General features: G+C 38.0%; 1 protein-coding gene across 2 annotated transcripts in view; it reads left to right on the top strand.

The window, feature by feature from the left end:
* Agmo (alkylglycerol monooxygenase) overlaps nucleotides 1-26,590 on the top strand; it is a 317,387-nt gene that overhangs the window by 127,509 nt on the left and 163,288 nt on the right. For both annotated transcript variants that reach the window (XM_005076213.4, XM_040743229.1), the window contains exons 6-9: nucleotides 18,905-18,971; nucleotides 22,432-22,497; nucleotides 22,590-22,669; nucleotides 25,834-25,968. In XM_005076213.4, the coding sequence (XP_005076270.1) occupies nucleotides 18,905-18,971; nucleotides 22,432-22,497; nucleotides 22,590-22,669; nucleotides 25,834-25,968 (348 nt within the window). The remainder of the gene's footprint in view (nucleotides 1-18,904; nucleotides 18,972-22,431; nucleotides 22,498-22,589; nucleotides 22,670-25,833; nucleotides 25,969-26,590) is intronic.

Raw genomic sequence — 26,590 nt, 5'->3', positions numbered from 1 at the left:
AAGAACATTTTTAAATACAAGTTTTAAACTTCACAGCTATACATGTCCATTTTTTAGGTATTAATTATTACTGGGGTTTAGCTGAACCATCACAGCACACTGGTAATAGCGTGAATTAATACAGTTTGTTATAATCTGTCGCCATGCCTGAGAAGAGGAATGTTACACACAATTAATTCAATGCTATGATATTGAAGATTGGTGTCATGATTTGATGAGTTCTGTACCATTAAACTGAAACCTCCGAAGAATGCTAATTCTGCTTGGATTCTTGGCTCTAGGTGCCTGTGTGGTTTTGTTAACTTGTTTCCTTTAATCTCTTTTATTATCTCAAACTGTGAAACATGTTCTGCTCAGATTTCCTTTGAAACTTTTACAGTTTCAACTTTTACCCTTAGGTCTACATTATGCTTAAAATTCTGTCACTTAGGCATATGGCCCGTGGTTTAGATCAAGACCTGCAGTGGATCCACGGCAGTGAGTCCAGTGCTTTATGCGCATGTGTTCCCTCCAGCAGTTTTATATAATGGGTGGTCTTAGTGCCTATCCTATAAAGAAACTGACTATCTATGTGAGTGATAAGTATTGGATCCCCAGCTATTGGGTATCCCCCACTGATGTGCTAAGCCAAATCAAACCAAATTAATAAATCCAGATTTAATAAAGAGAGCAAAGCAACCCCTGGGTGGCACTCGAGAAACCAGGAAAGAGATCACACGGCAGCTGTGGAGACCAGCTCTTACATACTCTGTAGGCATGCACTTGAGCAGCTCTGGGGAAGGAGCTGACCCTCGGCTAGCTGTCTGAGGGGTGGGGTCTGGAATGGGTGGAGTGGGGGCACAGCAGAGAGACCCGACAGTTCCGTTTTTTTCCAGTTTCTTTCATTGTCTACTTATATTCCTTTACACAAATCTCCCACTTTATTGATTAATGTAATTTGTAACAAGAGTTATGGTGAAATTTGCTTAAAATTCTCTATTAGCTCTTTCAAGAGCAATGTTAAAGGAAACTTCTGTTTCTGTCTTTTAGTTAATTCTGATAATTGTTTTTATTTTCATGATTTATCACTTTGGCAAGAATCTACCGTAGAAGACAGGAGCTAGGGGCTCCTATCTATCTCATGGCTCACTGTCCTCATCTGGTTTTCTGTGTAATTTTCTCTCTTTCTGTTAGTAATAGTTGTTCTAGTGGTGACTTAAAACAAACTTTTTATGTAGTATGTGTATATGCCTCCTTGTCTCCATGGGCACTACATGTGCAAATGTGCCCCTCGAGGTGTGGTGTTTAACACTCTAGAAACTGGGATTACAGCCATCCGAAAGAGTAGAAAACAAACAAACAAACAAAGAAACAAAGAGTAGTAGGTACCTTTTCATGGAAGACAATCTCCATCCATGTCTTTACCTGAATTCAAATTGTAAATCCTGAGATTCAAGGAAGAAAAACTATTTGCACAATTTTGAGTTAAATTTGAAACAAACTTTAATTAAATATTGACCAGATAAAAAGAACTATAGCCAGATCCACCTGTGGGTTCCCAGGAGGTGACCACCAGTCACCTTTTGCAAAGGCTTGAAAAAGGAAAAACCCATATATCCTTGCATTTCCCATCAGGTCCAAAGAGGGCCAAGCATACATCCTGGCATATTTCCCGCCTACATAACTCCTGCCTACATGTGATACAGATGGAGATGTGTGAAACAAACTTGTTTAGGGAAGTAAAACCATGTGGCTTGTTATTTCCTAAGAACTACAACTCCCAGCATTCCAGGAAGTCACCTTGTACTCTCACAGGTGGGCAGGTGGGTCTTCCAGATTAACTTTGGTCTTGCAGCATAAATATCATTTGTCGCTTATGTAGGAATCTTATAGCATCATAATTCTTTAGGACTCACTTAGAAACTGATTTTGCCCAAAAGCTGGAGTCCTCAAGTGTGTCTGGAAACTAAAATCTGAATAAAAGCACAACATTTTCATTTTGCATGTACTCCCTTTACTGAAGATTGGACCCCCGATTGCCTCTGTACAGAGTCACATGAATCAACACCAAGTGTCTAAAAACTGGTACTACTTCATCTACCTTATTCTTCAAGATGGAAAACACAAAGGGAAGAGTACTAGAGCACTTTTACCACAGGCTCTTAGATCCTGGCTTCCAGAACCTTGAGAAAGCCCTTGAAATTCTCCGCTTGTTCTGAATCTGATTATAATTTGGATTCTAGAAAAACAAAATGCTTCTCAGACAGACACTCCACATTGAATCCTTTCTTCTAAGCAGGGGTCAGCAGGACAATTATCTGATGGGAAGCAGCTTGTCCCAGGACAATGTGAAGACTGTCTGAGGCTACCTTGCAAAATGAGAATTAATAGAATGACTAAGCACACTGCTAATGTTTAACTTAAAGCATGTTCTTTGTCCGCAATACCCTTTCTCTTCTGTGTACTTAAGGCTCTTGTTAGTAATGCCAGACAGACTGAAGTGCATATTTCCTATCCTTCCAAATAAAGATTTTGATTAAAATTCTCTCTGACCTTTGGACATTACTGTTATCTTCTGAATTTGCTGGTGTGGGCAAGGGTCTGTCAGTATGTTGTAACACCCCCAATTTGCATTCTGACATAGTACTCTGATTATAATTTTATTTACAGTCTCTAAGTACATTGATTACGCATATAGTGTAAATCTCCAAATATTATTGTAGATTTAACACGCCAATTTTCTTTTAAGGAAATCAATAAAGCTAAATAACCTGGCATATATCTCCAGAACTTTATTTTCTAGTATTTTATTGGTATTTGCACTCAAACTTATTTTCAGCATTATTTTATTTTTTTCTGAAGAAGTTTGCTATCTGTTCTAAATTAGTATGTACCAATATGTCTCTCATATATCAGCTTATATATGAGTTGAGTTCTGAAGGTAACAATGGAGAGGCTCTGGGATCTTTTGTCCCATAGAAAAGTGCTGAACCAACAGATAGCAGCAAGCAAATGGGAAGCTTCCTCTGGAGCAGATAGCAACAGATACACTGCTAGACATCATGATAAAAGAGAGTCCAAATTGAAGGTTTCCAGGGACCTCCTTCAGAACTCTGGGAACCCCACAAGAGAGAGGCAGGAAAGAGTGTTGGGATCAGGGGATAAAGGACGCCAGAAGAATGAGCTCACATGGACTCACTAATCCTGAAGTACAAAGCATAGGGCCTGCCTGGTGAGTGCTATTCCTGTATTAGTGTCTAAAGGTTTGCCCATGAAGTTCCTAAACTCCCTGATCACACCCTGTCTTTTTTCCCTCCGGAGAAATCTACATCTAAATTTATGGAGGAGCAATCATTTCTCTGTGTACCTCTTTTTCTATTAGCCTCATACCTAAATCTATGGTAAAATCACATCCTAATACATCCCACCTCTGCTTCATAATTACTTGCTTTGAAATTCTTTTCTGGAGTGACGCCAATAATCCTAGATTCATCTGAGTTAAGGTCTCTGTGTTAGGGTTTCCATTGCTGTGAAGAGATATCATGACCATGGCAACTCTTATAATGGAAAAAATTGTGTGTGTGTGTGTGTGTGCGTGTGCGTGTGCACGGGTGTGTGTGTGTGTGTGTGTGTGTGTGTGTGTGACTTACATTTTCAGAGGTTTAGTCCATTGTCATCCTAATGCAACATGGTGGTGCAGGCAGACATGATGCTGGGGAAGTAGCAGAGTGTCCTACTTCTTGACTTGCATGCAACAGGAAGTGAATTGACTCAATGGGCATTGCTTGAGCATATATGAGACCTCAAAGGCCACAGTGACACACTTCCTCCAACAAGACCACACCTACTTCAAACTCCTAATAGTGCCATCCCCTTTGGGGCCATTTTTTTTCAAACCCCCAGAGTCTCTATGAAGGTTGCTTCAGGCATTAGTACAGAATTCTTATGGGGACTTCAGGGTTTTTTTCTTTATGTCCTTAGTTTTACTAATAAAACCATTTAAGAAGGTATGGAGAAGAAAGCCATTAGAGAGTACAATCTAATCAGCGTTTAAAGAAAACCCAGGATAGTCAAGCCCTACATCTTTACTGCTGCTCAGAGGAGAGAGCAGGAGACAAGGAAGAAAGCCATACATTTTTTCAGGCACAGGGATTGGCAAGCAGGCAAACCACGTGGCACACAAATAAGCAGATGGCAAAATGAGTGTGAGTGCAGGCTTCATAGAAAGACTGAGGGGTCCCCAAGTGCTAAGGAAAACATGCTAGGAAAGAGAAGAAAAGGAAGACCTTTGCTTTTTAAAATAATCCAGAATGGCTGGAAGATTTATAATGTTGCAAGACTGGGGCTCTGTAAGAGACTATATGGAGTGAGGTAGGGGTTTCTGGGAAGGAGCAAAGTTCATCAAAACCTCATTAAAGGGACAAGTATTCCTCCTGTCTCTTAAGTATTGCTTAAGATGATATGTGAGTTTAAATGTGAGGTAGGTAGATGTGTTCATTACTAAGGTCCAAGGGTTCATTATCTATATTATCTATGTATCTATGTATCTATCTATTCCAATCAAGAAGAGGTAAAGAAGTCTTAATGATTACTCACTCATTAAGAGAAGAATCTATGGAGTTTGTGGTACAACATGCTGCACTCTTGAGTGGTAGTCCCTTAGCTAGGTGACTGAGCAGCCCAACTGAATATAAGACATCAACTCAGGCCAGACAACCTATCACCTAGACTGGAAGGAAGTAGCTTTTCCTAAGTGAGTCTTCAAGGCTACTGTAACATAAAGGTGTCTCTGCTCCCACTGGGGCTGATGGTGCCAATGAGATTTTTTTTCTGGGAATATATTAGCTTAGCAAGAGGAAATATCAAGAGACAAAAATATAGGATAGCTACAGGATTGTACTATGCTCAATGGTTGAGTCTGCAGCCTGCCAGATAACAGAGTCCAGACTGCTACAGACACTAGGAAATACAAATAAGTAGTTACAAAAGTTACACTGGCAAGACAGGGAGAGAGAAGCGGAGGCAGTGATGAGATGTTAAGGGTGTAGTCAATAGAGGACTTGATTACTATCCTCCCCACTTCACCAAATTTCATTTTCATGGACGTTTGGAAATATTCTTGTTTTCTTCAAAATCTTATAATCTAATTAAGACACCAGAACACTGGAAATACGTATTGTTGCCCCCCTCTATTCTCCACCCTCTGTTAACTTCCGGAAACATAGTAGATGTTTGCAATGTGATTTTAAAGTCATAATTGCAAAAAAAGTGTTTATCTCAAGATTCTGGAGCAGGTATTTTGTTCTTCTGTGGGATACAGAATATTTCAATCAACAAATTATTCAGCAAATAATTTTCATTAACAGTCAAACACTGATTTGCCTTGAGATGATAACTGGAGGAAAGTTATGGAATATTTTGCCAAACTGTGAAATAAAGCCTAAATATGAGTGTTAAAAACACACTATTAGGTGTGTTAAGTGTTTTGTTTGGATGCTTATTTACTAATATTTTTGTGTTTATTATTTAAAAACAAGATTTTTAGTTTAAATATAATTTGAGCACATTCTTCCACTTCACCAAGTCCTTACAGACCCTTTCCTTCTCCCTAACCATTTACCTTTAAGGTTTGTTTTCAAGATACAGTAAAAATCCCAGCACAGCAAGAAAACACACAAAACCTAGAAAATGACATACAAAGCCCAAAAAGAAACAAAATGGAATAAAACACCCAACTAACCCAAACCTGTGGGCCCCATTATTTGTTAGTCATCTATTCCTGAAAATGAGACCTGCTCTGTGGTTGCTACTATACCCCGGTTTATTCCTTTGGAGAACACTGGTTCCTCTTCTCCCAACAGTTTTACATAACCATTTTATTGGCAACCTCTACCCTATCAACTAAGAATTCATTCATTCATCTATTCATTCATTCATTTTTCAATTTAACAAAATAAAATATAACCAGATAAAACAAAAATGATCACTTTGGAGTGAGACAAGATAAAGTAACAAAAGGAAAAGAGCCAGAGAATGGGCATAAGAGTGAGAGACCTACACCTTGGCACCCTCAGTAATCCCATAGAAGTCCTGTGCATGCTGCTGCTGTCTCTGTGAGCTCACAAGAGCTTGCCCATGTTAATTTAGAGGACTTGCTTGCTTGGTGTACTGCATCCCCACTGGCTCTTCCATCCTTTTTGGCTCATTTTTCTCAGGGTTCCCTGAATTCTGAGGAGAAGGATTTGATGGAGACATTCCATTTAGAGCTGCGTGTTCCAAATTCTTTCTGTCTACATAGCGTTGGCCTGTGGCTTTCTATTATTTGAACTGACCTATAAGTACAACAGAATATCATTAAGATTCGTTCTCTCTCTCTCTCTCTCTCTCTCTCTCTCTCTCTCTCTCTCTCTCTCTCTCTCTCTCTCTCTCTCTCCAGTATTATTTGATTTTGCCCTACGTCCCTGGAATAAAGAAAAGTCACAGATATATAATGTCATTTTCATGATCTAAACTATGTTACTTTCTTTGGGTTCCTTAGGGTTACAGATTTTCCAGTGTTCATTTGCTGTTGTGACTGTCGAGTTGACTTTTTCTCTGCCTTCCTGCACATCACCAGTCTTTTCTCCACGAGATAGGCATAATTACAACACAGCATTGTGATGGAGCATGAAGACAGTGTATGTCACAAGTTAATACTAGTATATTGTTTAACATATTTAAAGTACAAAGGTATTGGTGGGTGGTTTATCTTTTGCACAGAGAAGTTACTCCCTCGCTTCCTGTTAGGTGACATATTGAGCATTTCTAGTGATCATCATGGTTATTCACATACACTTTGTGTCACAATATAATGCTTCCATATTTTATGGTACATACATGAATGCATGTGGTAGAAATTGGACAAAAGTAATTGAATATTGTGCAAAGTACTACTAACAATGTTTTGGAATAGATAGTAATAATAATATATTCAGATAAATACACTGCGTCACTTACCCTGTGTCAATCAATTTGCAAGTGTCAAAGTGCATGTTCTCTGAAAGGATAGAGCAGACTTCTGGTGTTTTGATCCTGTCCACTCCCCTTTGAAGCTACCCTCTGACAGGATACCTCTTATACTAATGTGATAATAACATATTTGTCATGTATTAAGCATATAATATTTACAAAGCAAAGCAATTTAACTAACTTCTCTTAAAATGTGATACACCAGCAGTGCACTAAACATTTATGAGATGTTAACAAGGAATGTAAGTCCAGGTTGCCTCAGTAGTGAAACTTTATTTTAAGGTTGCATCTTACAGCACATGTGACAAAAATTGTTCCAAAAATCTGACAGAAAGATGATCAGAACACACAATCTCTGAGAATCAACATCATCTCTTCTAAAGATAAAAAATACTAATATTTTTGTCTTATGCATGGTGAATACAGCTATTCTTCAAGATGAGTTTTTGATCATTATTTACCTGGAAAACTTCCTCTTTATGAAAAATAATGACCTGGTAGGTCAGGAACCTAATGTGATTTCAGCTAATTAGCAGTAGGGCTGTGATTCAAAGCATCATATATCATTTGCTTTTCCCCTGAATTTGATGCACTGATTTTGTGTCTTTGCATACCTCAGTTTACAAGAAACTACCTCAAGATATGTCTGCTGCTCTAGTTTGATGGTTACTAGTTCATCTTTTCCCTCTAAAACATTCATTATACACTTGAGATTTTCTTCTAAATAGACATTTACTCCTTTTCATCTCACATTAATTTGTACTGTGTTTTTGATTACATAGCAATATTTTTTCTATGATTGCAAGCTCTTCTTTCTCTTATCCATGTTAAGACAACAGTGAGGGTCACGCTGGCTAGGAAACTCATGACAGCAAACAACAATAACAAATTTTTACATTTATTTACATTTTCGGGAGGGGAGTGGCTGAGGACACATGTGCTCATGGTCATCTGATGGAAAAGTTGTGGAGCTGGTTCACTCAACCACCATTCAGATTCAAGGATTGAATTTAGTTCGTGATGCTTAATAGCAACCACCTTTACATACTAAATGTACATATCAAATTATCAGAAGAAAAGAGTTTATATTTATTAACCTCTGTGAGCCAACATCATCTCTTTTGAAGCTAAGAATATTAGTATCTTATGGTTTATGTATGGTAGCTGTCTTTTGAAATAAATTTTTAACCATTATTCTGGAAGCTTCCACAGTAAGCAAAATAGTGATCTGGTTAGGTCTCTGTATAAAATGGCAGACAGAGAGGAACACAAAAAGAACCAACATGTTTCAGTTAAAAAAGCAAGGCATTGGTTACAGTAGATTTCTTATAATCTTGTCTATATAGGATGTTTGACGGTAAAGCACCAAGAGCCCCAGGAAAAATGATGGCGTTTAACAAGAGGACTTGTCTTTAGAAGGACTACTATGTGAATGAACAGGGCAGACAAAATAATTTAATATTAGTCCTCATAGGTTCTAATATTACTGGTTGAAACTTTATAGTTGACTTAAATATGCTCTTTCTTGTAGTCAGTCTTTTTTGGAACACCAGGTCCCAAAGAAATGACATGGAGACTTTTTATTAAGTATGAAAGACTGGTTGTTGCTTGGGCTTGTTCCCAACTAGCTCCTAGAACCTAAATTAACCCATTTATATTAACCTACATTCAGCCATGTGGCTCATTACCTCTGCTCAGTACAATGCATCCAACTTTTTCTTTGTCTAGCTGACAAATCTCCTGTGCCTCAAGTTTTACTCACACTTCCTATTTCTGCCAGGAAGTCATGCCTATCCTCTCCTGCCTAGCTATTGGCCATTCAGTGTTGCAGGTGACTCTGCCCTGCCAACCCTTGGGGGAGGGCGTGAGAAGACGTAGCACCAAAGACACAGGCAATGCGACTCAGTGAGTAGAAGAGCTGGCTGCAGACTCCCTTATTAAGGAAGTTAGGCCTGCCTTTGTATCCCCTCCCATGGTCCCATTGGCTCAGGGGGCTGACCCTGCTGCATTTCCCTTTTATCATTGGAGTCTCCAGTCAGATGTCTCTTTGTTAGCAGTCTCTAGGTATACAGGTAGGCTTGGCTCAGGGAGGAAGTGCCTGCCATGCATGCTCGTGCTGGCTGGCCTGGGCACCTGGGTAGGGCGACAGTGCCTTGGGGTAGGCTAGCCAGCAATTTCTCCTACAGTTCAGCTCTTTATTAACCAATCAGAATGTGCCTTAGGCAGATAAGGTAAAATAGAGACACATCTTCACACAGTATACAAAAGGATTATCCCAACTCTCTCTCTCTATTTCCATCTCTCTCACATACAGAAATATTTGACTTTAAATAGATTTGTATTTGCAAATATTTCCAACACACACATTAGTAATGAATAACAGAAAGGAGATTTAACTTTTGAGAAAGGAAACCTAATTGGAGACTCATATATGTCTGTCAAAATAGAAGTTTTAGAATACTCAAATGCATACACCATACATTACAGGACTTCTTGGAATGAAGTTTTAAAATTACACATATTTAATGTTTTGCCGGGAGGTCAGTGTATAAACTATGCATGTGCCTCTTGATTGCAGAGGCCAGAAGAAGTCCTCAGATATTCTGAGCCTGGAGTTATACATGGTTTTGAGCTGCTGTGTGGGTGCTGGAAATGAACCCAGGTCCTATACAAGAGCAGGAGATGCACTTAACCACTGAGCCATCCCTTTAGCTCTTGGAGTGGATTTCTCACTCAGAGAGGAGTAGCATCACATGTATAAAATTGTGATTAATTTTGTCACTGGATACACAAATTGGCAACACAATATAAGGCATTGTTACCTAAGAATGGACTTTTATAGGTTTAAGGTGGTTATGCCTATGAATGCTTCCAGTTTTCTCCTGGTACTAAATAAGTATGACGAATTAGTCATGGTAAGGAAAAAGAACCCATGAATTTAGGATACAGCAACAAGTTTGAATGGCTACATTGGAGGAGTTAGAGGAAGAAAAGGAAATAAAAGAAAATGTCATAGTTATATTTCAATTAAAAATAAATATTAAAGCAAAGTCACCAGAAATCCAACTCTCCTTGAAGGAACATGTTCAGCAATTCCTTGCATTTATTTGTCTTCAAAGTTATTTAAAATGTAAATTAGAGCAAATTAAATAATGCCAACATTTGCTAACAGTGTTTTCTTGTACAAGACTCCTGTAATCAGAAGTGACAAGAATCAGCTTCCTAGATAATTTATTATAAACCTAGTCTTTTAAAACTTGTTTACTATATAAACATAGTCTAATGTTGGTCTTTGTTCAACCAAGACTTTGGGTCTTTAGCCCTATGTTACAGATCCATCAGAAATACGCTCCCTAGGAAGCGCTTTATGATCACAACAGTCTTGATTCCTAACGATTGTTTTATTTCCAAACTATAAATATTGTTTTTGCACTCCTTGGTGTGGAAAAGTCAGCTACTCTCATAGTACATGCCTACTGGTGTAGGGAATTGCCGAATCAGATAGGAAAACATCTGGCCACAAATAAATCCGTGTTTGTCCAGGATTTCAAAGTGTAAGAGTAGGCAGGCAGGACATACCCTAAGAGCTCTGCTTTCCCCTGCTTCCCTGTAGAGAGACTGGTGGTACTATGGCTGCCGCCACCATCTGTCTAAATACTACAGTGTGTTGTCTTGAATTAACACAGCAAAACCAGTGCAGGATGCAATGAAGATTTTGTTTTTGCATTTCTTCACCAGAGCCTCGGCAACATAAGATAATCCACAAATGCTCAAACCTGTTAATCTCTTGACAAAGAAAACAATGATAATTAAAAATCAGTCAATTCAAAACAACTAAAAGTCTTTTCAATATGTTGATCTATGTGGTTCAAGAATTTTTCAGCTTTTTAAATAAAATTTTAAACAAGAATTGCTTTAATATTACCGATAGTGAAATGCACACTTCTATAACATCCTTTAATATTTTATATCATCACTTATTTGAAATAAGTCATTATATTCCCAGATACTACACTGTAATTTCCTTTATTCAAGTTGTGCCTTCTCAAGAATTCTTGAAACATGCTCCCTGTACCAAAGAAGTATGCATGTATGATGATGGCCTCCTGGCCAACAAAGAAGTCAGTGAACAAAGACTTCTCAATCAATTAGCATGGCCTTTTGGAACACTCATCTCTAGTACAAGTTTCTTCACTTTGAGATCTGTATAAGAACTCAGTTTACTTATTACTCAATAATGCTTATACCTACTATTCAATCTGATTGTAAATTTAAATCAATGAAATATGTAGTAGTCATTGAAAAGGAAAGTTAAGAGATTTTCTTATCAGTCCCAAGAGAGAATGAAAAAAACATTTCATTGTTTTTTAAATTTTGTTAATATTTTTATCACAATTTTAACTTTATATTCAAAGTTACTCAGTCATGAAAACCAACTTCACTTGAGCAGTTCCCACATAGGTTTATTTCATTTATCTTTGACATCCTGTGATTTTCTTAGTAACTTAAAATACGTGAAATGCATGGATTCTAAGATAAATATAAAAATCACTTTAAATGTAAGATTCTGGTAAGTTTTTAATGTTTTGGTTATGTATATTGTGCATAGAAAGTGCTTACTGGTAGTTTAGTGCTTAAAGTAGTAATCATTTGGTATTTGAGAATGCAATTAATATTTAATACATGAGATATGCATTTAATACAGGAAAACATAAAACATATACATGTATTGACACATGTATTTGTCATGTTTTCTATCTGTACATTGGAATAAATATGACTGTTCAAATGTGACAGAAATATTTATAACCATTCATGTTTCAAAAAGATAAAGTACTATATAAAATTATAAATGTATTGGTAGATATTACATGCTTTCATATTTACAAATGTTTAGATTAATAGGTCATGCATGGATTGCTGACTATAACTAATAAGCAAAAGGGAGGGAGAAGGAATGAGATGAAGAAGAAGGCTAATAACAAGAGGAAGAGAGTGGTCTTAAATTGGTTACCAAGAAAAAAAACTCACTACGCTCTAATAGTTAGCTCATTTAGTTTAGGTTGTTTGAGCTCCACGGAGTCTTGCCCATGTTTTACCTGAGAAATTTACCATTTACAGTTACACTTAAGGAGTATATTTCTTTGTCAAATAAAGCATAATGGTGATAAATGACAGATGATGAATGCACAAGGGACTGACATAGTATTCCTCTCATACTGCATGCATTGGAAGGAGGAGACCCACAGTGATCTGGGTCTCTGGCTCATCAATCATGCCTGATGCCGTAAATCTGGAGCAGTTGCAGTACATGTCACCACTCTACGCCACATACACCTGAGTGCCGCATGGCTCCAGTGATGGAGATGTCTGTGTGTTCAAGGCAGTCGCTCCCCAGGATCCATCATACTGCTGCATAGCCAGTTTTATTATAAGTAGAATTCTCCAAAAGCACATGCTGCTTAGAACACGTTTTCCCCATTAGCTGTTTTTCTTCTCACACAGGAAGGAAGACCATTTGTAACCATCTCTCATTTTGGAAATAACTTTAAAATGAGCCACAGGCTTATGAATTCTTTCGGGATAGTGGTTATAAATATCTCTATGGATTTTCAAGTCTATGTTTTAATATTTTAAGAGCCATTTGCAGATATAAAACCTGAAAGATAGAAATGTTATGTGGTACTTTCAGTATTCTTCTAAAATGTGATAACAAAGTAGAAATATGCATTTTGTGTTAAGATTTAGAGAGTATGATTTTGTAACTGTTCACTGGACTGAGGCAAGAAAATGTGAATTTCTGAGCAATGCTAATGCACTAATTTATAATAGATGAACTGAATGTTTTTGTTGTAATAGATGCTTGCCAATTTCAGCATGCTAATAGCCTTTTGTTTTGTTTTGTTTTTGAGACAGGGTGTCTCTGTATAGCTCAGGCTGTCCTGGAACTTGCTCTGTAGACCAGTGTGGCCTTGAACTCACAGAGATCTATCTGCCTCTGCCTCCAAAGTCTTAGGATTAAATGTATCTGGCAACACCTCCCAATGCATGTTAACGACTTTTTTTACTTCTTGCTGAAAAATGAATTTAGAATCCAATCAACATTTCTAAAGAATATTTGGAAATCATTAATAATAACATAGAACAGGGTAAGTTACCTGCCTATGAAATAATTTAAAATAGGACAATTATTAGGAAAAGAAATTTTTTAAAACATAGTTCCTACTCCAAGTGACTTTTTGGTTTGAATTGAAAAAAGGCAATGTTTTTCAGGTTATGGTCAGCAGTCAGAAAATCAGAAACATGTGATCAGCTAGTGATAGGCATTTAATTAGTGGATTTACCATGCATTTTATTTTTACCACAGTAAAATCATTCCAGACTGATCACTTAGACAAAACAGGAGGCTCGCCAAACTTTTAAGACATTGATTGAGAATACAGGGTAAATTGAATGTAAGATTTTCAAGAAATTACTTGCAAATTAACAGGTGAGACAGGAATTCACTTTTCTGGGTCTGTCTCAAACCTACATTCTAAGAATTCAATAATTATTAAAAGGGTGCATCTCCCAATGACCATCAGAATGTAATTAGCCTGTTCTCTGCCTTATATTGCTCTGTAATTTGTCTCTATCTCCACCTCACCTTCATTTTGCCTGTTACTTTTAATGGCCTAAACATTTGATCTACTGTTACGATGATTTTATGTTCCCGGTTTTTAATACTATTGTTCTGGATGTATTTATTACCTCTGGCCATGAGAATGACAACCAGGCTCAATCCCCCAAACATGGTCCTCCAACTTCCAAAGTAAAATGTCCACATCATCTGATACTCCTCCCGTGACCTCAAAGGGCCTACGGGAATGGTATCTGTATCCATGTGGCAGCATATTCAACCTCAGCACTAAGCACTTTCCACATTGGCTTATTTTCATCATGTGCATTGTCCTGCACAGTTAGATTGTCTTTGGGACTAAACCCTCTGTTCACTGGAGGTCGACAGCACTCCCTGGAGTAGTGATAAGTAAAACAACTTCACCAGGGTAAGCAAGCCATTCCTATGTGAGAGTAGAAAGGCACATTGATTTTCTAAATGGGGTCTTACTGAGTAGTCACGGTGCTTGTGGAGTTCTGAGTATGCTGTAAGAAACAAGAAGGGTAAGGAATCTCCTTATTGAAACTGCAATGTAGTATGTGGGATTAAGGTAAGTAACTTGGCCATAGAACAAAGGGACACAAGAATTATTTCACAATGTGTTTCCAGATTTTGGGGAGGGTGATCAAAATTCTCATTTGAAAAACCAGTGGTCTAGTAGAGAAGGAGTCAGGTATTCAAGAAGGGCTAGAATCCACCAGGCGTGGAGCAGAGGTAGATTGAAAGCAAGGAAGAAGAAGGAACAGTGAAATCCCTCCCGGGAAAGCTTACAGGCAGTTTGAGTTATGATTACCTCAGGCCTCATGTGGTCGTCGGATGGGGTCTTTCCATTGACATCATTAAAATCTTGATCACACATGCTATGATATCAGCTGGGTCAGTTTGAACATTTCGTGTATGAGGCTTTGGGTTTGATTCCCCAGAAGTCCAAAAGTGAAATTAAGAACTTAAAATGTACCTAATAAAAGGAAATGCTGTGCAGGGATAATGACAACATCTCATGGTTCTTGCTCACTTGTTATTATATACAAGACTTTGAACACTCTTAATACAGACTGTGCAGTGATAAGTGAGGGGCCTATGACTGTTAGAACAAGGAGCCTGAAAGGATCCCTGTGACTGTTAGAGCAGGGGCCCTGACAGGATCCCTGTGACTGTTAGAGCAAGGGGCCTGAAAGGATCCCTGTGACTGTTAGAGCAAGGGGCCTGAAAGGATCCCTGTGACTGTTAGAGCAGGGGGCCTGAAAGGATCCCTGTGACTGTTAGAGCAGGGGGCCTGAAAGGATCCCTGTGACTGTTAGAGCAGGGGCCTGAAAGGATCCCTGTGACTGTTTGTTAGAGCAAGGGGCCTGACAGGATCCCTGTGACTGTTAGAGCAGGGGGCCTGAAAGGATCCCTGTGACTGTTTGTTAGAGCAAGGGGCCTGTTAGGATCCCTGTGACTGTTAGAGCAAGGGGCCTGACAGGATCCCTGTGACTGTTTGTTAGAGCAAGGGGCCTGACAGGATCCCTGTGACTGTTAGAGCAGGGGGCCTGTGGCTAGTTGAGCAAATGACCCAAAGTACTTCTGATGGACAAAGTTTGACCTTAATTTATCATGGAATTCACAATCACGAAAATCTCAAATTTTACTACTACGCATTTGTAATTTCTTATTCTGCAAATGAAAATAACCTATGAAATCATCTTGGTAGAAGAGTTAATGATGTCAAGACTAATCAACAATGTTTAAGTTTTTTTTTTATTTTGATGTCTGGGAAAGAAATTTACACCCACATTTTAATGATGTGGAATCTAGCACCTCAATACAAATAGGAAGGGAATAGGAAGTAACCAGTGGTCATCTCCGCTTATGTGTGGAACATTGTTGCTAAATTTTGAAAATTTATATTTCCCTTTCAGTCTTTGCTAAAAACAATATTTCTTCCCCAGAAAAATAATCATGAAATCTGATACAAAACTTAGAAGTATTTCTGAGCGTCCTAGCTTTTCCACGGTTTTCCCGGGTACCCATGCTGCTCAGATCATAAAGTCCAAAGAGAAATATTACAAGAACAAGTACATCGCTTCAATGACCTAGGAAACAGGAGTGGTGCAAAAGCCTTCACAGATGATGAAACCTTTAAAAACAAGCGGAATTATTTTCACTCCTATGTAGTCAAGTGATTAGCTTTCTTTTCTTATTAAAGTTATACAGGCTTAAATTCATTTTACTTGATGGAAAATCATTCTATACGTGTTTAAAAGAGATAAGATAAAAAAATAGAAACATTCTTCAAATGAAATTAGAACCATTTCAAAGCTTTTCATGAGCTTCTAAAATTTGGAGTCGTGATGTGATTTAGCCCCCAGAATTTCACATTTTAATGCTTTTTTAAATAATAGAATATTGATCTACACTATATTTAAGACCTATCATTGTAAAATTCTGTATTTTCAGATATGTCATTTAAATCTAATAAGTTAAGACAACATTTTCTAAAATGTAGAATACGTCCGATTTTTCCCAGAGTAACAAACATGTTTTTAGGAAGTGAGTCCCAGCTAGATGTGGTAGAATTGCTAAATGGCTGAATTTGCAAAAGTGGGCGATAATTAAATCGTTACGCTCAGCTCTTATTAAATATTAATGAATTCTCCATGACTTTGAATCAGAGGGTTTTTTACATGGGAGTTTCTGACCGGGTTGTCTGAGTGATGAATCATCTGCCCTGTGGTGGTCTCCGTCAGCTCCACGGTACTCAGAGGCACAACAGCAGAGAATTTAACTGTGGATGACTACGTTATACTTGACTTTTACATAAGAAAAATTAAAAGGAGCTTTCAATATTGATATCACAATGTTTCAGCCTAGAGAAGCAGAAGGTTTCTAAAAGGAAAAGAACTTGACATTAAAAAAAAAAAAAAAAAGCACACTGTGCCGCCCAGACTACAGTCATCTGAAGGCACTCATTCGGGTGGCTCTGGATCTGGATCCGGTTGCACACATGCCAGGGTTAAGCTCAGAAAAGCATCTGGTCCGCAGAAGCGGCTTAGTGTGGTCCCCTCCACCCTCGTCTTGTTTGTTTTTGTAACAAATGTTAGGCACCAGAGAGACAAACGGGTAAAATGTCTATTTCCTTTCCCATCTGGTTCTATGCCAGAGGAAAAAAGTTGGACAAAAAGCGTCAGTTTGTAACATTCTGAATGTTGTGAAGCATATGTCCCCATCCTCCTGCCATGACCACGCATCTGTGCACACAGTTTTCCACCAGTAGGCAATGATGTAGAGATGCCTTGTAAGTAATAAAACCCAGGAATTAACACTATACTTGTGAGACAATAGCTTTATGCTTTATTTCATAGGACTATATTCTAACAAATAAAACACATAGAGTACATGAAAGTGCTGAAATTACTTAAAAAATAAACACAGTGTTTGATGTACAAGAATTCCTCCTTTCTAAGAGGGAAACTGGGTTGGGTTCAGAGATTAAAATACATCTCTTCTAGAAATAACCAGAGAATAGGTAAATAGGACACCCCAACCCACCCCAGAGAAGATATTTAAAAAAAAAACAACAGAAAGATAGGTGGACAGGTAGGTAGGACAGATGGAAGGAAGGAAAAATCATAAAAAGAAGGAGGGCTGAAAAAGGAGATGACAAGCGATGAGTAAGACGAAGGGCTGGATTCTAGAGTTTAGGCCAGTTCTCAGTAACATACCAGTAAAATTCAAATGGGTTTCAGACCCATTGACAGCACCATTGTAACTCCATTCACACCCAATGACAACACCATTGTAACTCCATTTATGCTCAAGGACAGCACCATTGTAACTCCATTCACACCCAATTTCAGCACCATTGTGACTCCATTTATGCACAAGGACAGCACCATTGTGAGTGAATCCATTCATACCCAAGGACAGCACCATTGTGACTCCATTCACACTGAATCACAGCACCATTGTACTCCCCTTATACCCAAGTACAACACCATTGTAAGTTCATTCATACCCAAGACAACACCTTTGTAATTCCATTCATACCCAGTGACAGCACTGTTGTAAGTCCAACTCAAACATCTTTGTCATCTAACAACCTCACGAAAAGGAAAACAGGGCTGAAGAGAGGAGAGGGGAAGAAACAAGGAAAGGGATCAGGAAATTGAGAAAAATCTAAATTAAAGTTGAGAAGAGTGTGGGCCATCCTAGCTTCTTATATCTACAGAACAACTGAAAGTCTGTGCTTTTAACCCTAAAGATTAATAAAATAAACCAAAACATGCCCTTGTAGAGGTAGAATTTTCATTAAGAAGCCGTTTCTGGGTCTAGAAAGCTGGCTCTGTGGTTAGTATGCACTATACTGTAGATACCTGAATTTGGTTCCCAGCACCCAGGTCTGGTAGCTGAAAACTTCCTGCTACTGCAACTCCAGGCAATACAACACTCTCTTCTGACCTTCCTGGGCATGGTACTTAGACACAAATCATACTAAGATGCACAAATATTCATAGTTAAAGATAAATGGAGAAACGGAAATATTTTTCTGAATTTGGGCATGTGTTAATACTTTTCAACAGACTTAATGAACACATTTTGATAGATTACAAATTCTTTTCTGTCAATTTTACTTCCATTTCTCAATAATTCATTAGAGCAGGAAAAGCCATCTATTTGTGTTTGTTGCTTGTACTAAACTCAGAGATTTTGATTCATTTCTGTTAATCATTCTACTTTTCTTTCTGTTTTCACTGCCAAAATATTCTCAAACAACATCTAGATCTTATCAATTGTGCTGTTGTGAAGTTACATTTTCATTCCCAATGCTATTATCACGCTAAATAAAATGGTTTTTATCTCCTAATCCTCTCATTACCTACAAGATGATGTTTATGTTTTTTGTCCCCAGTAAGTATGAAAATAACCCCCTGTTACATTTTGTTCTTGTGTCATATGCAGTTCAGACTTGTAGGTCCACCATCCTATTCTTCCCATGTGCCACTGACGTGTTGCCAGTTTGTAGCGATGTCACAATTGGCGGTGACTGCTTTTCCCATCAACCATGGTGAATGCAAGACACAGTCACATATAGAAGTCTAGAGTTACATTATTTTACAGCACTGTTATTGATTTTATTTTTGGAGAAACAGGCACTGAACTGCAAAGAGATCTGAAGCTTTCTGTACCTCATCTCTCATTTGGGTGCCATGTATTTGTACAATGCATAGAATATTCAGGGATAACTCTATGTGTGGTTCTCTCTTTTGTTGTAAACAGGTCATCAAAAGCCTTGGTCCCTTGGAACTGATTCTTAACACCCCTAGCCATCACAGGGTTCATCATGGTAAGGACTTTTCCTTCATCATTTCTTCAAAAATTACAGTGTCATTTCTGCACTACTTTAGTAAAATTATACTTTGCATGATTATCAGACACTATATAAATATGTATTCTTTCCCATTTTCTATTCAGAGAAACCCTGGCTTCAAAGCATGGGCCAGTGGAAGCGACCTTTCTCAACTGCTTCCCATCTTAGCTAGTTACAGCTGGGAAGTGAGCCAAACAGCTAGATAGGAATGTTCACATCTTGAAAGAGTCCTCTGTAGGATACTCTGACACAGTGCTGGGGATCTACCCTGTCTACACTGAAAATGCTAGTCTTGAAAGATACAGGGATTTTAAAGATGCCTTTATTGTTTTAAGTATGTGTACCACTGTAAATAAAATGGAAAAAGCCAATCAAAAAATCAAGCAGCAACAAAAATGAAACAAGCTTTTTCTAAAAACTTAAAAAATACATATTGGGTTTGAAGAGAACCTAATAACCAGTGTTTGCTTCTGCCTAAGTTCTTTACCTAATTCAGCACGTGCCCAATGGCCTGATGAGGAGACTCCATGTGGCTAGTGCCTATGACAGAGAGGCACCAATTCTACTGAAAAGCAAAATATGTTTTGTCTGGGCAACGCAGGAACCATTAAGAATGCGTAGTATTTGTGATATGAAACTGAAAGTAAATTTGGAATGTGTATGTGTTGCAGCATAAATGAATACACAATAGACTCTTGATGTATGGACACCCATGTAGGGGTGAGGTTGTCCAAGTCACTTCCATATTCACAGGCAAGAATCCATCTTAAGGGCATAATGCTGAGGACCCTGGACAAAGGGTTGAATGCTGTGCATTTGCTGCCCTAAGCCTCTGTCTTCACAGTCTCTTTTAGAATACTAAACTACACAGCTGAGCCTTCTCAAGGGGGACTTGCCCCTTTCTCCCTGGCTGGGGCCACAGCAACATGGGAGAGGATAGGTCAAGCTCTTCAAACTCAGCACTCCCCTCTTCCCTGGGAACAGTTGGCAAGAAGTGGAAGGTTCTCGCAGATTCCATTACACAAACAAAAAAATCAGGAAAGAGGACTCCGCATTGAAAAACAGACAGCTGCTCATTTCTTCTTCTTTGCCTCACCTTCCTAATGCCCCAGACCTCAGTCAGGCTAAGACTTTGTGGTGAAAGCTGTCCTGGGCATTGCAGGGTGCTTAACAGAGTCCCTGATCAATGCCTGCTCTGTGTGTATGCTCCTATGATTGTTATGAACAACCATGTCTTTAGATACTGCCAGCAATCCCTTTAGGGGCAACGTGCTCTCAACTTAGTGGAGAGCTATGCTTAGGTCATGTAAACTCTCTTATCCATTCTCATGCTCCCATGCACAGAGAGTGTGTAGATGAATACAGATTCATGGTTTAGTACATTAAAACTTTTCCTTCGGACTTGGAACCTTTTATATTAATATGCCTATTTAAGTTTTAAAACACGTAAATACTGCTTCCAGTTACTTGCATTAAGTTTAAATTGCAATTTGGAGGCTTTGGAGCTAGAAAATTAACATATTGCTAAAAGTTGCAACTCCAAGAGTAATTTAATTTTTGATCATGCTTTTCCATTATTAAAGTAGTGAAACATTGTTCTAATATTCTTTCTGAAACATCACCAGACAACAAGACTAAAAATAGCATCAAAAACAAAATAAAAGCAAATATATAAATTTCCATGCCAAAGCTCTATTTTTATTATCATGGTTTTGTGTGTATGGATGCTTTGCTTGTATATACACCTGTATATGACATGCTCACAGTTCCCTCAGAGGACAGAAGTGGGTGTCATATAATCGGAACTGCACTTGCAGTTGGCTGTTAGCCACCATGGATGCTGTGGACTGAAACTCAAGTTCTCTGTAAGAACAGCCGTGTTCTTAACAGCTGCACTGTTGTGTCTGCTGCGTGGCCTATGTCCGAGAACGTGCGGAGGGTGTCAGGGATTGACAACACAGAGACTCGTTCAATGATGTAAAGAAAACTTTAAGCCGGCCCCAAAAAGGTTTAAGAAAACTTCCTAAGAAGGCTCCCTCCAGAGAAGCTTCTGCTCTCTCCTCTACCTTGGCTGGTTCTGCTCTGACACCAAAAACTAATCTGGGCGTGTTAGAAGAGGCGGTTAGTCTTTGGACAAGGTCGAGGTCAGGGTGGTTTCCGTGGGCAGGCCTTTTCCAGGAACTTATTGCCCCGGGCATTGTATTGTTTTTAGTAAACATGTTTTTAGTAAACATTATCTTACAGCTGCCTGCTCCCAGGCAGAAGGGGAAGTGGGTCTCTGCTCAAGGTCTGGTGTTCCCACACTGCACCATTCCTCCAACCCCAAATACATGCATTCTCTTTTTGCTTTCCTCTAAACAACATGATTTCTCAGTTCTTCATTAGTTTTACAAAACTGTTTATGTGACCATACCTAGAAATTTAACTAAAACATTGGAAAATGTGCATAAATTAATAAAATCTTTATCTCTTTAATAAAGTTAACTAGAAAATAATTAAGACTACAAATAAAATCCAAGATTTAAAAAACTGATATTATAATTGCAACATTTCTCCCTTCCCTCTCCTCCCTTCAAACCCTCCCCACATACTCCTTCCCATACCCCTTCAAATTGATGGTCTCTTTCTTCACTGATTATTATTGTTTATATGTATGTTTGATATATGATATATATGTATACTGTAAGTGCCAATGCTTACTTACTAGGCCAAGGTCACCTGATATGGTCATGAGGAATTACATCAGGCCCTGTAGAAGGGCCACAGCGCACCTGAGGCTGTGACAATTTCTTTGAGAGCAATCAGACTTTTTATGCCCTTGTCAGAAGCAGATTATAATTGCAATTGCCAGGATCAATACAGATAGGGTGAAGTTTATAAGCCACACAGGCTGCACTAGATTAATATAGAACACCAATTGTCCTGTCAAGCTTCCATGCTTCCCTGAGTACTAAGAGATCATACAGAGAAACGCAAAGCAGCCTCAATGCCTCCCTGCTTGAGCCTGTGCGACCCTATCAGGAACTGGAAAGCACACTCAGGAGTCATGGACTCTAACGTGAAGCAACTAAGACACAAGCCTCTCAAGGCAGTTAGGCCAGGCCAACTCCAAGGTTCTCTGCAATATGTGATGTGTACATATTCTTAAATATGACCTGTCTGTCTTTATAATGTTACTTGTATGTATGTTCTCAAGGTTGACTGTTTGGCAATGAACAACCAGATATTGCGGTCTTCGCTGGGCAAGAACCCCTCTGTCACTCCCAATTTTCCTCAGTTGTTTCTGGCTAGTTGTCTAAGGTTGGGGAAAAGATGTCTTTAGAGCCACTCTGTTGCTTGATTTTTTTCTTGTATGCTTTAAAAATAAGAGAAATAAATGCTTCAAAAGCTCAATGTCACGTATTTGAAAATTCACTTTTAATATTTTGTCTCACAGGGAGAAATCGTTACTGTATAGACAAAAACTATGCTGGCACTCTTATTATTTGGGATAGAATTTTTGGTAAGTAAACTGTACACCTATCAAAATAGTGAAATTAGTTGCTGTGGAAACCATAGAAAATCAATAAACAGATTATAATGTTGATCTTCCAGGGACATTTGAAGCAGAGAACGAACAGGTTGTATATGGTCTAACGCATCCCATTGATTCATTTGAGCCATTCAAAGTTCAGGTAATTCATTCAGCCTTGTTCTTTCTGAGTGCATATAATTTCACGAATCTTATATTTAAGAGGAAGAAGGATGTTGTAGGTGGAAGCACATTGCACTACTGTTAAAATGTTTTACATATAAAGGAATTTGAAATAACTTTTAGCAGTTAAGTGACACTTGAGTCAGACGGGCACAATCTATTAAAACACATTATAAGAATTTTCAAATGTGTCTAATATCTCAAATGCGAAAATAAGTGGCTCTTTGAAAAACATGTTCTTTCTCCGAATAGACCTGAGATATATTCATGTATTCAGCAACAGTGGGGCAACATGTAATTAAGACTGATCCCACAGTAAGAAAAATATTTGCTTCAAGCCTTCAACCTCTGGATAGAAATTCAGCATTTGGCTTTTGCGCCTCTTATGTTAGAAGTGGGTGTCAGGGAGCATTACCCGTCAGTGAGGTCCACATATTACCTCTCCCGCTAAGACTTGGTAGAGCAGACCAATTTTGTGTTAGACATGTGGTATTGCTTGTTCACTGGCCTTAGTGGTCGGCACTAGAGAAATGAAGAATGTCTGCAAAGTTCCCATGTGTCAACATCAGAATACCACAAGGGCTCCTGGGTTAAGGAATCACAAATGAGGAAAAGATAAAAATGCTCTAAAATATGTGATGGTCACCAGTGGCAGTTTTGTGCACTGGACTGGTTGCAATGTCCCGGAAGTAACGAATCCTGTTAGGCCTGTTTTGCAAACCCACTTAAATTGTAATGAACATTGATACAAAAGAAATTATCTACATCTTTTTAAGTCTTTTCTGTGTGAAATACCTGCAAACACAAACCAGTTCATTCACCATCAGTAGTACTCTATGAAGCAGTGATATTGTTTTATTTCCTTTTTCTAGTGTAGGAAACACAGGTTCAGAATTTAAATAATTCCAGATTCAATTGTCAGCTACAAATTTACCCTAGCAAACCAAGACCCAGGCTCACTTAACTGATCCAAACCTACTTAGTTGACTGTGGCTTCACACACCGGTTATGGCTAAAAGCCATAATTTCTATATTGAAAGTCATTTCTATGTATCCAAAGTTGAAAGACTTGCTGGTGTGTGTGTGTGCGTGTGTGTGTGTGTGTGTGTGTGTGTATGTGTGTGTGTGTGTGTGTGTGCATGTGTGCATGTCTTATCTTTCTTTTGTACTACATGGCACTTCTGTTTCCATCTCTACCCCAAGCTGTACTCACAACAGGATGTGTCTCCTGGGAGCATAATAAATATGCTCAGATCTTTACAACCAGCTCTATGAAATTATCACCAATTTAGAAAATTAACTTCAGGTATATTTTCTCCTTAATATGAGTAAATACAGAGAAATGTAAAAGTCCCATTTCTTTAGGACAGAGCTTTCCAAACCTGATGCCAATGTGACACATGCGACCATCTTCGTAAAGTACAGATTCTGTTCAGCAGCACGGCTGCCTATTTGCAATAGATCACAAGTGATGCCATATTATTAATGGGCACATGACATGAGACATGATCAGGGACTGGATATTGTAAGAACTACATACGTAGTTAGATGAAGGAATAGTAATTGACTAAGTGCCAACGTGAGGCAATGAGCCATTTTTGAACCACTGAACATTTGATTCATGTATTAACCCTCCAGATGTCTACATTTCAAATGTTTCCTTCAGCATGGTAGTTGTCATGTGTGGGTCTCAGGTTTATTCCTGAACGTGATCATTTCAGTCAGAAATGTCAAGTCAGCAAGTTATGGTAATGAAGAGTTTATAACACACAAAATTCTTATTTTCAGTGACTTCCCTGTGAATAGAGCTAAATTGTTTATCTAGGTTTTATTACCTGCAAAGGAACTTGGAAATTTCCCCACTAGACACAGGGATATGCTTGCCAATTTTAGGGGTAGACCACTCTGCTCTCTTTTGGAAGACCCAAAGTTCCAGGCAATTGGAAACCTAGTAAATTGGGAAAATGTCATTAAGCTATTATGATATATTGCTCACGGGTAGTATCCAGAATTGTAGATATAAAATTGAAGTCCATTTGCAGAATAACAAAGTGATTTAGTATTTTAATGTGTGTTGGAAGTTCTAAACATACTGATTTTCTGTATTACTAGCACTATAAATGCCCCTAAGCTTCCATCTAATACTAACACCGTCCTCAGAAAATTCTCCATTAAGCCCTGTAATACCTCAGGTTGATTTTTGAATATTTAAAGCAATTATAACATCCATTTTTATAAACCTAGCAATTTAAATTCATCCGGGACTGCCAAAGTACCAGCATGACCACAAATTCTGAGAGCAAAAGCTTCTCTTTCTGTTAATGCATTTCTATGCTTAAAAAAAACCTCACAGTTAGACTCTAAAGTTGATGCCCAAATGCTATGAATATGTTTAATCGCATGGTGCATTATGGGTACTTGTGTGAAATTTCCTATAGTTAAAATTTATTGAGCACTTAGTTGTGGGCATGTTTTTAACTTCTCTGTGTATCAAATGAATGCTATTTAAAGAATACGTAGTCCTGCTGTAACACTCACTGTAAAGTCTGCTTCAGTCACCAGACCTTTTTTTTTTTAGGGACAGAATAAGAGTTATTTAATACTCAAACTCTGCAATCTGAAACGTTTGTGAATACCTTTTGTTAACATCAAATTAGCAATACAATAAATCATTGTTTTAAAAATAATTGAATAGAGTAGCAATCTTAAGATATCTCCATGTTCAATTGTAATATCCATCTGGTAAAATGTTATAAAAGGAGTCAATAGACAAGACTATAGCTTTCACTCAAGCTTGGTAACCTTATTTGATGCAGCCTCACACCTTATTTACTCTGCTTTTATGTTTTTGTAACCAATTATAGTCATTTTTAAATTATAATTTCATTAACTTCAAAGATGTTCATAACACATTAAAGATATATAGGATGTATAGAATTAATTAAAATACAAAATGTGATTGCATATAGATATATATCTATCTTCTTGCATGATGTACATTTAAAATATGTAAATTACACTGAACAAAATAACAAAGTATATAATTAGCTATATTTAATTTCTTATGCTTGTCATACTTAGAATGAACTATATATATATATATATATATATATATATTGTTTTGTTTTGTTTTGTTTTTTCAAGTTTCACCATTTGCTCCATATATGGAATACATTCTGGGCCACACCTGGATTCTTCCATAAGGTTTCTGTCCTATTTAAAGGACCGGGATGGGGTCCAGGTAAACCAAGACTTGGCCTGAGTGAAGAAATTCCAGAGGTAAGTAGAGTTTATGGCAGAGGAGATAGTGAGGCTAGATATGCAGTCAGTCTACATGTGTGCTATCTTCATGTGAAACTATAAAATGATGCTACCTTAGGCAGATGCAAACGGATACCTTAATAAGGACATACCACCATGGAGGTTGATTAAGAAAGGCATTGCCTTCTAGGTGGGCATTGATTCACTACAGCGAGTATAATTTGGGTACTAGAGCGAACAAAACTTGTTTTAGAATCTTTCAAGCCCACAGCTCAGAGCCTCCTCTGGTGAGTCACAAAGGTGCATTGCCTTCCACACACAGTACCACAACATGAGAACCGGATTGAGCTTTAGAAATTGGGCCTATCCTTAACTTCCCTTGTGACAAAATGAAGTTCCCTAAATAAAAGTTATAAAGTCACATGAAGACAGTGAAATTGCTTTGACCAAACATGTTTGAATTTATTTGCTGTTAGGATAGAAATCTTAAGTATAGAAATAATTTGTAAAAGAAAAGAAGAAGAAATATAGAAATTTAGAACAAACATAGAACAGAAAATTAAGAAATTCTTTTTTTTGTTGTTGTTGTTTTGTGTTTTGAAAAAGAATGTTTCTGTGTAGCCTTGGCTGTCCTGGAACT

This window comes from Mesocricetus auratus, unplaced genomic scaffold (genome assembly GCF_017639785.1).
Source record: "Mesocricetus auratus isolate SY011 unplaced genomic scaffold, BCM_Maur_2.0 Super-Scaffold_15014, whole genome shotgun sequence".
Lineage (NCBI taxonomy): Eukaryota > Metazoa > Chordata > Mammalia > Rodentia > Cricetidae > Mesocricetus > Mesocricetus auratus.
Note: the sequence above shows the minus strand (reverse complement) of the source record. Positions and strands in the feature narration are given on the sequence as shown.